The sequence below is a fragment of the Panthera tigris genome, chromosome A3 (assembly GCF_018350195.1).
Source record: "Panthera tigris isolate Pti1 chromosome A3, P.tigris_Pti1_mat1.1, whole genome shotgun sequence".
NCBI classification, from domain to species: domain Eukaryota; kingdom Metazoa; phylum Chordata; class Mammalia; order Carnivora; family Felidae; genus Panthera; species Panthera tigris.
In genome coordinates, this window is record NC_056662.1 from 97,507,611 (window position 1) to 97,521,198 (window position 13,588).

The 13,588-nt window shown below is 36.5% G+C and overlaps 1 protein-coding gene and 1 long non-coding RNA gene across 4 annotated transcripts in view; both read right to left on the reverse strand.

Moving 5' to 3' along the window:
* Positions 1-1,630: 1,630 nt before the first annotated feature.
* Positions 1,631-1,885, reverse strand: LOC102950891 (small nuclear ribonucleoprotein F-like). The gene has a single exon (XM_015538027.1). It carries the CDS (start codon positions 1,883-1,885, stop codon positions 1,631-1,633), a length of 255 nt encoding a protein of 84 aa, XP_015393513.1.
* Positions 1,886-6,069: 4,184 nt separating this feature from the next.
* LOC122237049 overlaps positions 6,070-13,588 on the reverse strand; it is a 40,189-nt gene continuing 32,670 nt past the window's right edge. The window contains exons 3-4 of one of the 3 annotated variants that reach the window (XR_006215249.1): positions 9,544-9,668; positions 6,070-6,273 (exon numbers count right to left, since the gene is read on the reverse strand). This is a non-coding gene — a long non-coding RNA (uncharacterized LOC122237049). The remainder of the gene's footprint in view (positions 6,274-9,543; positions 9,669-13,588) is intronic. The other 2 variants (XR_006215250.1, XR_006215248.1) reach the window with 2 other exon arrangements.

Below are 13,588 nucleotides of genomic sequence, written 5' to 3' on the forward strand. Positions count from 1 at the left end.
TTATGATACAGAAGTTGTAATTAACTCACCGAACCTATAGGCCCTGGATATATTCCCTTTGATCTTTAGACTTGCAAGTTGATAACCAAAGGCCATTCATTCCTTCTTTGGCGCTGAAGTATATTCTGAGTTTAAAGATCGGAGCTTACTCACATGGAAGAAAATGAGCCAAATATTGGAGAATACGAAGTAAATACATATGTGTAGCCTAAGTATAATATTCATAGACCAGTGCAATTTCCCATAATGAAATGATCTTTTCCCTTTTTTTGCAACACTTGGAGCAATCACCTTCACTAGTAGTTGTTGGGTGGAAGACCGTGTATCATTGGAGCAGTTAATTGATTCAATGAAAAATAGATTTGACCTATTTTTCTCAATGAAACTAAATGGAGATACTAAAAGTGCTGAACTCATCAAATAATTGTTCTAGAACTCTTGAGGAAGTTGGTAATTTATTTGTTTTTATAGTCAGGACTAGACTAGTATGAGATTTGTTTTACAGTATTAAGCATATTGATCTATTAAATTTCTGTAGTAAGACATAGTCGATGTAAGAATATCAAGGATCATATAAGAAATCATGTTTCAGAATTATATTTATCTTTCAATTTTTATTGGCTACTTATTATGTGATTAGTCATCACCCATATCAAAGTTTGTCGCTTTCTCCTTTGGATCATTGCTAATTGACATTTCTTGTCTCCCTTTCATTTGGTTGGGACAATGTAGTGTGTCCTATTAACAAAATGTTCCTCTGGAATGAAGTGATTAAAAGCAGGCCTACCTTCTCCTCTCGAAAGGCTATATGTATAGTATTAAGGGAAGGAACTACAGACACTAGAAGCTACTACATGAAAGGATATTAGTTTCTGAATGACCCATAACAAATTGCAATCTGATTAAAAAATACACCTTTATTAACTGAGCCACTGACATTTTGGGGAATGCGTATTTTAGCAGTTTCCATGATTTACATAAACTAATGCAGCTTTTCACTTGTCACTATTAGGTTAGAAATTGAGTAACCACCAACCATACTCATTTTGAGATGTGTATGAGATTTACCTGGAAAACTTCTTTTAAAATGAATATCTGGCCCAGTCAGTTTAGGTTGATGGTGAGAGCAGAGCAGGCATGTGTACATCTCAAAAAAATTACATATAATTCTGATGTTCAATTTTGGTTAAGAATCACTCTGTAAGATTCTCATCTTATGAGAAGTATATTATCCTTCACATAAATCAGTCCATTCAAATTCATTACACATGTATCTATATCACTGCCAGATTTGGAGATTTGGTATTTTCACAATTTAAAATAATTATGACTGATATCTTCCAGCTCAAAATTCTGAATAACTTATTCTGTGAGTACAAAATGCATAGGATCTATCAAAAGTAACTTCTGAGTAGATAGTTTAGACAAAAGGCAGATCTAAGCTATCATGGTCACGTGGCTGATACTTTGCTGAAAATTACTCAGTTTCCCAAGATGTGATTTAGACTTACATATCTTGCATTTACTTTCAGGAAATATCTTGCATTGATTTCCAAAGGGGAAAAAAAACCTATTTATCGTCTAGAAATATGTATTTTTTTTAAAAAAATCCCCACAAAAGCTGCAATTCTCACATTTCCCCATCTTCTTCCTCTTCTTCAACACCCCTGATATAAAGGACATTATTACACCCTGTTATAACTTGACTGAAATGTCCGGACGATGCTCCATCTATGTATTTTTCTGCATTTGCGAGCTGCATATTCATATAGCCATCTGCAGATACCAGGTGGTCTTTGTACTCCATTCTGGACTTGAGTTTTGTCATTACTGGCTTTCCTGTTAATCCTTTCAGGAAGGTTTTGGGATTTAGGGGCAAACTCATGGCGACTACAATCAAATGCTGCAGGCTACTTGCCACAATCTGAACTGCTTGCTGTCTGTCCCTCATGACTGGAGTAGTTACAGCAGGCACATTTGCTTTCACTTTCTTAATTTCTTCAAAAAAAATAATAAATTCAAACATGTTTGGTATGATTTAACAGAAGGCAGTTTTCTTTATTTAAAAAATTTTTAACGTTTATTTAGTTTTGGTGGGGAGGGGCAGAGAGAGAGACACAGAATCCAAAGCAGGCTCCAGGCTCCAGGCTGTCAGCACAGAGCCCAAAGCCAGGCTCAAACTCAGGAACCACAAGATCATTACCTGAGCTGAACTCATACGCTTAACCGACCAAGTCACCCAGGTGCCCCCTAATTTATTTTTTAATATTTATTTATTTTTAAAAGAGAAAAAGAGTGTGTACATGTGAGTGCATCTACTCTGTCAGTGCAGAGCCTGATGTGGGGCTCAAACTCACACACTGTGAGATTATGACCTGAGCTAAAGTCAGTTACTTAACTGACTGAGCCACCAAGGTGCTCCCAGAAGACAGTTTTCTTAATCTCACATTTCATCTCAGAAACTGAGTATATTTGTTGGGGACATAAGAAGACTTGAGTGACAAGACTATATAAAACATCTCAGATGGGTCAGCAATACCCAAGGTATTCAAGAAATACCTAGATAATATACACAGACATGCAGATACATAATCCCAGAGTGTGAGCTGCTTACTAAATCACGAGAAACATTCTTTATTCATTTACTTGTTTATTTATTCATAACTCAACAAATATCTGTCGGGAAATCCTTCAATCCTATGTTTGAAGCCTACACACTGAAAATAAAAATGACTATGGTATCTTCCTTTTATAATAAAACAGAGTTCACACAGTGTCTTTACCATCTGCTTTCAGAGAATAAGCATTATTTTCACTGTAAGCTCAGTGGTCTAGCTTCAGGTTTGGAGGAAACAAGTCATGGATTCTGAACCACATTGGCGATAGTCCCTCAGATAGAAAGGCAGGAACTCAAGCTAAGACAAATTGAACAAGAACTAAAATGCTTATCCAAATAATGGTTGTTTCTGTTATTGGTATTATGGTTTTATTTTACAAGTAATAAAAAGAAAATCCAGCATTAGAAAAGAAACAAAGAATTCGGAAACAAATAGAATTTGGGGTTAATTTGTGTGGGTAGTTTACTAAGTGACTCTAGCTTTGTGGGTTGAAGTGCTGTGAAACAAGTTTCAATCAAACTACAGTTTGGATGCAAAAGGAAAATAGGATGAAATGAAGGAGACTTTTTTAGGAAAATAGGATGAAATGAAGGAGACTTTTTAATTTATTTTATTTTATTTTTATTTTTATGTTATTTTATATTTTTAAGAGTAACATTATTAATGAGTTTCAGATTAGTTTTATTCAAAGACATATTAAGCCTGAAGTTATTTCATTGATGAACTTTTCATGTCAAAGTTATCAGTAGAAACTTCATATTTTCAGAGTGTAGGACAGAGGATAAAAATGGTCAAAAAAGGCTTTTAGACTATGACATATGTCAACAGTATATCCTGAACAGTGTGGTGGGCTCTTCACCTAACTGTATACAAAACCAGTAGGTTTGTGTCAATTTAATTATGTTAAGTAAAATCTTGAGCATTAATGACATACTACTTTACATATTTTGGGACTAGTCTGGAACATGGTCATTGACTCCACCTGCTTTTTCTCACAGTCTTTGTTTCTGTCAGTTTATCAGGCCAGAATATGTGATGTCCTATGACATGAGATTAAATGGGATAATTCATGTAGAAACACTCTGAAAGTTGTAGACTGAGTATTAGTTTATCTACTGCGTTATTCATGAATAAGTGCGATGTTTCAGACCAGACAAGCTGTGTAACAGATCGCATTGTTATTTTGTTGGCAATGGGAATGAATCCCTGCCTAATATTCTTCACCACAAGTTGCCATAGGAGTCTATAGTTTGAAGTTAGATATTATCCCTAAAGGGAAAACAAGTGTCCTATTTGAAAATAGCATGCTCTTGGGGAAGCTAACATACCAGGTTATGGTCATTTTCATATTAGTAAAGCAGCATATTTTCTTTCATTTTGATATTTTTCTTTGATAGCAAAACACTGAAAAAGGGTAGATCTTGTAGGAAAAGAATTGAGTAAGAAGACATAGCAGAACGGATTTCTCTAGGGAAAAAAGGATAATGTCCAGGACAGCAGGAGGAAATTGGAATGAGTGAGTGCTGATCAAGGAGTCCAGAGAATCCCGTTTGCATCTTGGCTTTGTTATTACCTGTTTTCATGACCTTGGACATCTGTAATTTATTCTAAATGTTTATATTTTAATGGCAATATTGTGAAAGTTTTAAAATTCTAAGTAGTTGATATGTGAGAACATTTTAGAAAGCATTTGCCTCTGTGCAAAAGATATGATCGTAAATAGATTGAGGCTTAAGTATTTCCCCTAAGCTTTCCACTTACACATCTATTAGCCTGAATAGTATATGGATCTTTATATATTTATTTTGTCTTTTTAAAAATTTATTATTCATTCTAAATTCTAAAGCAAAATTTATACCAAGCTTATTATTAACATTTCATTGCTTTTATGTTAAATGTAACCAAACTGTATTGAATGGTGGTAAAATCTTATTTTTCATGTAATTATTAAAAAAAAAAAGAGGACTCAAAGGAACCTTAGTAAACATTGTTTCCATGATTAAATGCACATGAGTAAGAAAAATATAAGTTAGGTGACTTTAAAGAGAAATAGAATCATTGCAGACAAAACACTTTTTGGATGGACAAAATGTGTAGAATTTAAGATGTAGATAATACTAGATTTATTTGGGTTAATCTGTGCTTTGCACACATTAATTTTTAGGGAGTATCTTCTATGTGTCTAAGGATTCATTGTTTAGATTTACTATGAATTATCTATCTCTATCCATTTAAATTATCTATTATACCCCAAGCCCTAATATATTTCTTAAAATCAATGGTCTGCCTTCTTGAGCAAAGACACAGCCTACATGTCGTTCTACAAGGGCACCAAGTACTAAAGGTTTGACAATGAGCACCTGCGAGTGGAACTGGACTACCCCAAATCCACCCTGTGGGTCTTCACAGGCTGCCAAGAGTGTGTGGACACAGGACTCCAATGGCCCCATGTGGCCTGTCTGCCCTTCAACCCTGATGGGTGTGCAGAGCCCGGGGTGGGCAGTGACAGTGAGAGGGCAGTGATGAGGGCCATGAGGCTGGCCCAGGTGGCAGAGAGGGGAACTTTGGGGAGGGGACAGATGAGGAAGGGGGCAGCTGAGTGTTGGTAACACACCTCCTGGTGTGTACACACCTCCTGGAGCCCATATCTCCTGGCCTGCCTTACCCAGGACCAAAGGGGGTCTGTCAAGGCCCCTCCACCTAGGAGCCTCACTCCCACCAAGTCTGGGCTTCCAGCCCCCATCCACTCCTCTCTGAGCTGTGATGCGCTTGGGCATCTTTCCTGGGCCTCTTCCCACCCACCCTCACCCACACCACCACCCTCAGGGGTCTCAGAACCCCACTGGCCTCAGGCACCCACTGCCAGGGTCCCAGCTGCCCCAGGGAGACAGGGTGCTGACGGGTGCACCAGGCACCAGGCTCAGGGGTTCCTCCCCTCCATTCCCTGTCCCCCAGGGCACTGGGAGAGGGGACACTGTGGAGAAGGGCCAGCAGCTCATCCCCTCACACAGACTGTGGAATGTGGCTGTGGAGCCCCCAAAGGAGCCCATTGTGGTCCTGGAGACTCCCCTTTTTCTTGGTTCAGCCCTAAAGGCAGAGCCACCTCTTCCTTTTTTTCCTTCCCAAAGTAAGCAGGCAGCAAGGCTGCTGTGGAAATGGTACTGTACAGCCGGCTCTGTCCCCTCTGCTTCCCCTCAGCCCAGGGCAAATGGGTCTGCCACCCAGATCCCCAAGACCCCTGTAGGGCGAGGCTTCTCACAGGCTGTCTTGGTACCCCTCCATCCTCAGAACCAGAGAGCGAGTTAAGGGATGGGGCTTGGAGGTCCATGTCCACCCCCATACATTTCTTTCTGTAAAACAATCTGCACTGATTAAATTGTACAGCCAGCCAAAAAACAAACAAACAAAACAAAACAAACAAAAACAGAAACAAAACAAAACAATCTAGTAGTTGGAGGCAGAAGACAAGCAGAATTGATTGGAAAATCAAATGCAGAATTGAGAGACATTTGTGCTCAAAAGCAACTTTTTCAGAAGCTCAAGAAGCTCAGCTTTGCTTTATGTGATGTATTTTTCTTCTCAAGACACTTCCTTGTCCTCTGATGTTCAACTACTCTCTTATATTTCAGTATTTCCAGTCTTGCCTTCATGGATTCTGTTTACAAAGCAAAGAGCAAGTAGTCAAAGAGAGGAATTCAAACTTTTGTTTGGTTTTATATCACTGGTTACCATGTTTACACATCCTACATTTTAGTGTCCTGGATACTATCCTTTTTTTTTTCTTTTTGTTTGCCTGAACTACTTTAAACCAGTGTGAATATAACCTCTGGGCTACAAAACCCCTGTTAAGAAGTCAGTTCACTAATACAGCATGCACTGAACATCATGGGAAGAGGAAGCTCCTGTTGCCTATCTCCTCATAGTCTTAGTTTCTGAAGGGCTGTCAACAATATCGTCCACATACCTCAGTCATTTCTGCTATTGACCATGAATTCAGGTCTCCTGGTTAATACTCACCTCATATGTTATAATTTGATAGATTTTTTTTTATTTTTTTATTATTTTTTTATTTTTTTAGGATTTTAAGTCCACTTAGCTAGGATTTCATAGAGACTTCACTAACAGTCCTTAAAAAGAAATATAGTCTCTGCAAAAATAATTGAGAAAAGTCTCTAATTTAAAGTCTTTAGTAGGGGCGCCTGGGTGGCTCAGTCGGTTAAGCGGCCAACTTCGGCTCAGGTCATGATCTCACGGTCTGTGAGTTCAAGCCCCGCGTCGGGCTCTGTGCTGACGGCTCAGAGCCTGGAGCCTGTTTCGGATTCTGTGTCTCCCTCTCTCTGACCCTCCCCTGTTCATGCTCTGTCTCTCCCTGTCTCAAAAATAAATAAAAATGTTTAAAAAAATTTTTAAAAAGAAATAAAAAAAATAAAGTCTTTAGTAATTTAAAAACAGAGAAAGAGAAATCTTGAGTAAGTATAAAAATATGATTTCCAGAGTCACCACGTTATAATACTCAAATGTTCAGTTTTACAACAACAACAAAAAATTGGAAAGGATTCAAAGATACAGGAAAATACACCTCTTTCAAAGAATCAAAATAAGTTGACAAACTCTTTCCAAGTGAACTCAGATATCAAAATTACTGGAAAAAGACTTCAAAACAACTGTCTTAAATATGCTTAAAGAACAAAGTAACATAGACAAAGAACTACAGGAAATCAAGAAAACATTGTATGAACAAAATGGGGATACTAATAAAGAGATGGAAATTATAAAGAAACAAAACAAAAATTCTGGAACTGAAAAGTGTAACGATTAAAATGAATTCATTTGGGAGTTCAACAACAGATATAAGCAGACAGAAGATAATAAATAAACTTGAAAATAGGATAACTGAAATGATCCATTGTGAGGAAAAGAAAGAAAAGAATAAATAAAAGTGGACCCCTGGGGGATACCATACAAACATACACATTATGCAAATCCCAGAATGGGAAGATAGGAAGGGGCAGAAGGAATATTTGAAAAAAATAGTGACCAAACCTTCCCAAATTTGGTGAAAGATACAAATCCACATATTCAAGTTCAATGAATAAACTCAGATCCTGTCTGAACACATTATAATCAAATTGTTAACAGACAAAGACACAATCTTGGAAGCAACAAAACAAAATTGACTCATCACATATCAGGAATCCTCAGTGAGATTAACAGCTTACTTCTTATTGAAAACCATATGTTTCAGAAGGCGATAAAAAGTCATATTCACAGTACTGACCAGAAGACTATTAACTAAGCAATTATATTCAGAAAAACTATTCATTAAAACAAAGGAGAGAAATTAAGACATTTCCAGATTATCAAAAATAGAGAATTTGTTGCTAGCTGACTTGTCCTGCAAAAAATACTAAAGGGAGGCTTTCAAGATGAAATAAAAGGACATTAAACAGTAATTTAAACCCACAAGACAAATAAATAACCTGATAAAGTTGAATACATAGTCAAATACGAAGATAGGATAAGGGTATCTTTTTTTGTGACTTTTCTTCTCTTATCTCAGTTAAAAGGCAATTGCATAAAACAATTACCAATTATGTTTCTAGGCTCATAATATGTAAAGATGAAATTAGTTTATTCATAATTTTACAAAGGGCAGTGAAAAATGTAGATATGTTAAAGCTTTTGCATAATAAAGAATGTAAATTGATATTAATCCAAACTAGATTGTTATAAATTTATATGGGAAACCATGAAGTAAAATAATTTCTAAAATATTGCCAAAGCAACAAAAAGTAAATTCAAATAGTATGGTATGGAAAATCTGTTTATCACAAAGGAAAGCAGTCATGGAGCAATAAAGAAATGACAAAAGTGTATGGAAAAGAAATACCAAAATGCAGACATATATCCTATCATATCAGCAACTGCATTTAATGCAAATAGCCTAAACAATCTGATAAACAATAATATTGGAAGAATGGATTTTAAAATATTGTTTAATTATTCATTGTCCACAAGGAATGCATATTAGATCTGCAGCCACAAATATGTGGAGTACAAAAGGACAGAAAAAGATTACCATACAAACCAAAAGTATCTATCCTAATAAGTGACAAAATAGACTGTAAGACAAAAATCATTACTAGAATTAAAGTAATTTCAGTTATAAAATGGCCAGAATATTAGGAGGACATAATTGCCAACACACATGCAGTTAAAAACAGAACCCTAAAATATGTGGAGCAAAATTGACGGAATTAAAGGAAGTAATAGATAATTCAGCAATAATAGTTGGACATTTTAATACTCCTCTTTATTTTTACCAGCTTTATTGAAATATAATCAACACATAAAAATAATGTACATTAGGGTGTATAATGTGAGTTTTTGAAATATATGTAAGTAGTGAAATGATTGCCACAATTAGCTAATGATTGCCATAGTTAATTAATATATTAGCATAATAATATCACTTTACATTTTTGTGTCTGGTGAGCACACTTAATATCAACTCTTTCTCTCTCTCTCCCTCTCTCTCTCTCTCTCTCTCTCTCTGTCTTTCTGAGAGAGAGGGGTTCGATCTCAAGACCATGAAATCATGACTTGAGCCAAAGTCAAGAGTTGGATGGTTAATTGACTGAGCCACCCAGGCACCAGGCACCCCTAAGGTCAACTCTTTTAGAAACTTTTAAGTATATAATACAGTATTATTAACTACACTGAACATGCTATAGGTTAGATCTCCAGAAGTTATTCATTCTACCTAACTGAAACTTTCTGATGTTTGACCAACATCCCTCCACTTCCCCCGCCCCCCAACCCTGGCAAACACAATTAATTCTATTCTCTGCTTTCATGAATTCATCTTTTTTAGATGCCGTATATATAAGTGAGGTAATGCAGTATTTGTCATTTTGTAGCTTACTTATTTCTCTTAGTATAATGATCTCCAGGTTCTTCCACGTTCTTGCAAGTGACACATTTTCTATATCCATCCATCTACTGGCAGATATTTAGCTTGTTTCCATGTCTTGCCTATTGTGAATAATGCTGCAGTGAACACAGGTATGCAGATGTCTTGTTGAGAAGTGATTTAATTTCCTTTGCATATATACCCAGAATTACTATAACATAAGCTATCTCTGTTTTTAATTCTCTGAGGAACCTCCATATTGGCTGACCTCATAATGGCTGAACCAATTTACATTATCAAAGATAGTGCACAAGGGTTTCCTTTTCTCCCCATTCTCACCAACACTTGTTATCTTTTATCTTTTTTTTAAGTTTTTAAATGTTTATTTTTGAGAGAGAGAGAGAGAGAGACAGAGTGTGAGTGGGGGAGGGGCAGAGAGAGGGAGAAACAGAATCTGAAGCAGGTTCCAGACTCTGAGCTGTCATCAGACTCAACTCAGCGCAGGACTCAAACTCACAAGCTGTAAGATCATGACCTGAGCCGAAGTCAGACGCTTAACTGACTGAGCCACCCAGGTGCCCCTATCTTTTATCTTTTCAATAATAGCCATTGAAACAAATGTGAGATGCTATCTTATTGAGGTTTTAATTTGCATTTCTCTAATGATCAGTGATGTTGAGTAACTTTACATATACCTGTTGAAGATTTGTATGTCTTCTTTTGAGAAATCTCTATTTAGATCCTGCACCATACTGTTGATTACTGTAGCTTTATAGTGTATTTTGAAGTCGGAAAATGTGATACATTCAACTTTGTTGTTTTTGCTTAAGATTACTTTGACCATTTGAAGTCTTTTCAGGTTCCATAGAAATTGTAGAATTGTTTTTGTTTGTTTGTTTGTTTTCTTTTTTCCATTTCTGCAAAGAATGCCATTGATTGGAATTATGCTGGGCATTACATTGAATCTGTAGATACCTTTGGGTGATAAGGATATTTTAACAATATTAATTCTTAAAATCCATGAACATGGGATATCTTTCCATCATCTGTGTGTCTTCTTTAATTTTCTTCCCGAATGTTTTACATTTTCAGTGTATAAATGTTTCACCTCTTTAAGTTTATTCCTAAGTATTTTATCTTTTTGTTGCTATCTTGAGTGGGATTGTTTTAATTTCATTTTCAGATAGTTTGTTTATGTGTAGAAACACAAATGATTTATGTGACTTTGTATCCTGCACCTTTACTAAAGTTACTTTTTAGTTCTAAAACTTTGTGGTTGATCCTTTAGGGTATTACACATATATCATCATGTCATCTGCAAACAAAGATAATTTCACTTCTTCCTTCTTTTTCTTCCAAGTCTAAGTTATACTTCCTCTTGCTTAACAATTCAGCATTTAAGTAATTTAAGTCCTCAAGAGGAACCAGGATGCTCCTTCAAAATTTTGCGTAGATATTTTCTCAAATATTCAGGGTTTTTTTCCACTCACAAATTTAGCCTTCCAAAAAACACTAGAATACGGAAACAATTCATCCAAGATTTTTGCCAATTTATAATAAGGATGGCTTCTTTTGCATTGTCTAATAACATATTTCTCATTTCCATTTAAGACTTGACCAGAATGACCTTTACTATCCATATTTCTACCAACATTCTGTTCAGTTCTTAATTGGTTCTTTAAGAAGATTGAGACTTCCTCTGCATCTCCTCTTTTCTTTCTGAGATCCACCAGAATTGTGCTTAATGGTCCATTTACAGCAATGCAGGCTTTTTCTAGCATGCACCTCCAAAGTCTTTCAGCCTCTGTTTATTTCTTAGTTCCAAACCACTTCCGCATTTTTAGGTATCTGTTATAGTAGCACCTGTATCTCTTGGCATCAATTTTCTGTCTCTGCTTTCTGCTAAAACAAAAATGCCATACACTGAGTTACTTGTAAACAATGAACATTTATTTCTCAGGTCTGGAGGCTGGGGAGTACAAAAACAAGGCACCAACAGATTCAGAGTCTTGTGAGAGTCAGCCTCCTGGTTCATAAACTGTTTACTATGACCTCACATGGCAGAAAGAACAAGAGAGCTCCCTGGGGTCTCTTTTGTAGGGGCTCTAATCCCATTCATGAGGCCTCAACCCTCATGATCTAATTGTATCCCTAAGCCCCAACTTCCAAATACCATCACATTGGTTTCAACATATGACTTTGGGTGGTACACAGATATTCAGTCTGTAGCAGTTATTCAGGGTGGCTAATTCAGGGCATATTGAGACTTGGGGCAGTCTAAAAATTTAGATCTCTATTTCTTTCCATCTTAAAGTTTTTATTTCACAGTGCTTTCCAGTATCATTATTACTATAGGTTGTTCAGATTTATTTGATATATTACAGGAAAATCAAATTCTTATCAATGTCCAAATTAGTTTTCACAATTTATCTACAAATATCTTGCATTCACACTATGAATTATATACCCTATTATCACATAAGACAAAGCAAATTCTAATACTTGTGGTTAGAAGGCAATTACCTTTAGAAAGAAGTCCAGGTTTGGAGTAATTTGGAATAAGATGATAGCAGTGGTCATATGTGGATCTCGAGAAACTTAACACCACAGGGGAAGGGAAGGGGGAAAAATAGTTACAGAGAGGGAGGAAACCATAAGAGACTCTTGAATACAGAGAACAAACTGAGGGTTGATGGGGGGGAAGGAGCAGGATAGAGGGGGAAATGGGTGATGGGCATTGAGAAAGGCACTTGTTGGGATGAGCATTGGGTGTTATATGTAAGCAATGAACCATGGGAATCTACCCCAAAAACCAAGAGCACACTTTACACACTGTATGTTAGTCAATGTGACAATAAATTATATTTTAAAAAAAGAAAAGACGGTAGCAGTGGAAACAGAAGAAATAAGATATGCAATAGGACTTTGGAAGAAGTGAAAATCTAGTTTAGATAATGTATATACAGCAGTGAAAGGATCTGCTGCTCATGATCATTTTAGGCAGCTCCAGGGTCCACATAATGCTTTAAAGCATGTGACTTTCAGACAGCAGCTTGCTGTTTGAGGGAGAGTCACTCTCTGGAGCAAAAATGATTGCAGAAGAGGGATACCTAGAAGAAGGGATGCTAGGGTGAGATACTTGCCACTTGATATCCCAGCAGATGTTTCAGAAACATAGTCCCTACAGAACTTTTACAGTCTCCCAAGTGTAGACTCATAACTATAGAAGAGAGGGTATTTGTTGTTATTTTAAAACCTCCATTGCCTCCTTGGTTATAAAGTTCAAGCTGCAGTATTTATTTATTTATTTATTTATTTATTATTTATTTATTCATTTAAATCCAAGTTAGCATATAGTGCAACACTGATTTCAGGAGTAGATTCCAGGGATTCATCCCCTATGTATAACAATCAGTGCTCATCCCAACAAGTGTCTTCCTTAATACCCCTTACCCACTTAGCCCATCCCGCCTCCCATGACCCCTCCAGCAACCCTCTGTTTGTTCTTTATATTTAAGATTCTCTTATGTTTTGTCCCCCTCCCTGTTTTTATATTATTTTTGCTTCCCTTACCTTATGTTCATCTGTTTTGTATCTTAAATTCCTCATATGAATGAAGTCACATACTGTTTGTCTTTCTCTGACTAATTTCACCTAGCATAATACCCTCTAGTTCCATCCATGTTCTTGCAAATGGCAAGATTTCATTCTTTTTGATTGCTGAGTAAAGCTCCATTGTATATATATACCAAATCTTCTTTATCCATTCATCTGCCGATGGACATGTGGGCTCTTTCCATAATTTGGCCATTGTCGATAGCACTGCTTTAAACATTGGGGTGCATGTGCCCTTTCGAAACAGCATACCTGTATCCATTGGATAAATACTTAGTAGTGCAATTGCTGGGTTGTAGGGTAGTTCTATTTTTAATTTTTTGAGGATCCTCCATAGTGTTTTCCAGATGGCTGCAACAGCCTGCATCCCACAAGTGGTGCAAAAGAGATCCTTTTTCTCCACATCCTCGCCAACATCTGTTATTGCCTGAGTTGTTAACTT